At 59.0% G+C, this 2817-nt stretch overlaps 1 protein-coding gene across 1 annotated transcript in view; it reads right to left on the bottom strand.

Moving 5' to 3' along the window:
• Window positions 1-360: 360 nt before the first annotated feature.
• BAIAP2L2 (BAI1-associated protein 2-like 2) overlaps window positions 361-2817 on the bottom strand; it is a 41793-nt gene continuing 39336 nt past the window's right edge. Inside the window, exons 11-14 of the mRNA XM_006890126.1 lie at window positions 1503-1634; window positions 1025-1232; window positions 555-598; window positions 361-436 (exon numbers count right to left, since the gene is read on the bottom strand). Of these exons, the coding sequence (XP_006890188.1) occupies window positions 361-436; window positions 555-598; window positions 1025-1232; window positions 1503-1634 (460 nt within the window). The remainder of the gene's footprint in view (window positions 437-554; window positions 599-1024; window positions 1233-1502; window positions 1635-2817) is intronic.

Below are 2817 nucleotides of genomic sequence, written 5' to 3'. Positions count from 1 at the left end.
CCCCTCTCCCCCAAATCAGACACTGTTCTCTGTGTCTAGTTCCTTTATTTCTCACGGTTTACAAAAATGAAGTGGAGATACAAGGGCACGAGGCATGGGCCTCCTCCTTGCTGGAGCAGAGAAGGAAGGAAAGGCTTGGGGGCAAGAGGCAGCCCCCTCGGAGATTCCTGGGGCCATGCACAGGAGAGAAGCTGTTTGGCCCCCACTTCTGCCTGCTTCACTTGGAAGGCTCCAGGCCTCAGGAGGTGGGTGGAGGTCAGCTGGGCTCATGGGTCCACTGCTGCCCCCTCCCCTCTGGCAGCTCTGAGACCCCAGGACATTGTCGGGGTACAACCTCGGACCACGGCAGAGGTGGACATCTCAGCGGATGAGGGGCGCTGAGCGGTCATTGGTGACAGTAGGACGAAGCTTCACGGTGGCAAAGGGATTTGTGCCCCTGTCGGGGGAAGAGCCTGGGATGAAAGGGCAGCCTCCTCCCCCATGAGATGAGTCCCAGGGAAGGCTGGTGGGCAGCCCAACCGGTACCCGCCCACCCCCCCAGCAGGGAGGCTCACCGAGGAAAGAGCTCAGGAGGGTTCTGTTCCCAGGCCATCAGCTTCTACAGGGATGGGGGTAAGAGACAGGAGCCCCTGATTGGTGGGTCAGGAGCACAGGAGCCCGCTCCTCCCCTCACTTGTCCCTGCCCATCTCAGCGAGTCCACCTCCCGGAATGAGGCCTGAGGACTTCAGATCTGAGAAGGTCCTGGGGTAAAGTGTCTTGTCCCTAGGATGAAGTACCCCCCCATAATAGGATGACTCATGCCCCGTGTCCTCCTGCCCCACCTGACCAGGCCCTGCCTCCCTTGGGGTCCTTGAAACCAATGTTCCTCCTTCTCCCCAGACTCAACCTCTTCCTCCTCCTTCCCTGACAGACAGACAGATGGAAGGACCCTGCTCGCTGCTTGGCCCAGAGCAGGCTTTACCTGGTCTCCTGCCTCCCTGCCTGCAGGACGGCCCAGCGCTGAGGACAGGCTGGATGGCTCACCTTAACATCACTGGCCACCCCCATGCTGCCCATGCTGCTCCGGCGGCTGCCAGGCAGGGGTGTGGGGGTGGGGCTGGGGGCTCGGCTTGGGACCCGGCTTGGGGTGCGGGAACGGGACTGGCCATCCCGGTACTCGGAGGGGACAGCTGAGCTGCCTGGCCGGTCCAGCAGGTCATCGAGGCTGTGGCTTCCCCGGAGAGGGTAAGACCTGAACCGAGGCGAGAGGCAGCAGGGTCAGGCCCCGCGACCCCAGCCCCCAGGCGCTGGCCTCCCCCTGGGCACACGGACTGGGGGCAGTCTTGAGAGGAGGTCGAGGGATAGATACAATGGGCTTCACATAAAGAGGGGACACCCAAGCCTTCTCCAGGGGCTGAAGGGAACAGGGTCACTCACGACTGCACCTCAAAGACACCACCCATGGTAGATGGAGCCACCCCTGAGGTCCCCGTACCTGTCCCATCCCTGGCCATCCAGGTACCTGGAAGGTGGCTCGTTCATGGAGTTCATGGAAGTCATGGGGCTCAAGGGATTCACAGGACTCATAGGACTCATGGGATTCAAGGGAACCCCTTCCACAGGCTTCACGTAGGCCTCAGGGAACCAGCCGCTCCTGCAGGGGGTGCAGAGAGCCCCTCAACCAACATCCCAGTAACAATGACCAGAGAAATTCTCCAAGGTGCGGGCATAGGGCAGTGTGCAGCCAGGGTCAGAGGGCTCGGAGCGTCGTGACAGGAACACGTTTAATCCTCCGAATGCGGGCTTTCCTGGCACTCGGGGCCCTGCCTGCCCAGCTGGCCTAACACACCTGCCCAACCCAAACCACACCCGGGCTGAGGGGGTCCTAGTGAGGAGGAAGCGGGGCTCCAAGAAGGAAAGGCATTTGCCCAAGAGACCATGCATTTCCTCCTGTGCCAAACACCCGTGTCTGTGCCCACACTGCACGGGGTCCCTGTTCCTCTAGAAGCTCCTGGTCCAGTAAGGAGACAGACCCCAAAAAAGATGGGGCCAAGACAGAAAGCTCTAGCAGAACAAGACCATTTCCACCTGGTGTATGTCTGTTGCATCATTTAAGCCAACGGATGAGGAAACACTCCCTTCTTAATGAGGCACGGAAGGAATCAGAATGTACCCACAAGGGTAGTTTCAGAGCACTGGTCTGAAGGTTTGGAAGTCTGCTGTCATGGGCACTTGCCCGGTGGCAGCCTGGTGCCCTCCGTCCTGCTGTGTGGCTGGTACAGTGGGCACCCCCTGCGGGTGTTTGTGTCGTCTGTGTTCTCTCATTTCTCTCTTCCCCAACCGTTCACAATCCACAGTCACCTGTCCCTGATTCCAAGCCCCATCCATCCATGCGCCCACTGACCTCTTCGTCCTCCACACAGTCACACCATCATCTGCAGATCCATGAATCCATCTGTCCACCCCTGCACACACTGCCTCACTCATCAGTCCATGGACGCACACCACATCCATGCTTCTTCCCATGCCCCCAACCACTCAAGTCATCTCCTCCCATCCACTCAGACAAGCACGCACCTGTCCATACAGCCATCCTGCACCTGTCAGTCCACTCGTCCACCATCGACTAACCCACAAAACCACCCCCTCAGCCACTGATCCACCCACCAACCCAAGTGACCACCCATCTATCCATGGATCCACATGCATAGCTGCTAGCTGTTTTATGTATGAACATGAGTTTAACATCCATCCATCCAGGCACCCATCCATCCAGCATGTGTGTATAACATCGATCCATCCATGCACCCATCCATCCAGCATGTGTGTATAACATC

Source organism: Elephantulus edwardii, unplaced genomic scaffold (assembly GCF_000299155.1).
Source record: "Elephantulus edwardii isolate Elephantulus edwardi_28Jun2011 unplaced genomic scaffold, EleEdw1.0 scaffold00086, whole genome shotgun sequence".
NCBI classification, from domain to species: Eukaryota; Metazoa; Chordata; class Mammalia; order Macroscelidea; family Macroscelididae; genus Elephantulus; species Elephantulus edwardii.
Note: the sequence above shows the minus strand (reverse complement) of the source record. Positions and strands in the feature narration are given on the sequence as shown.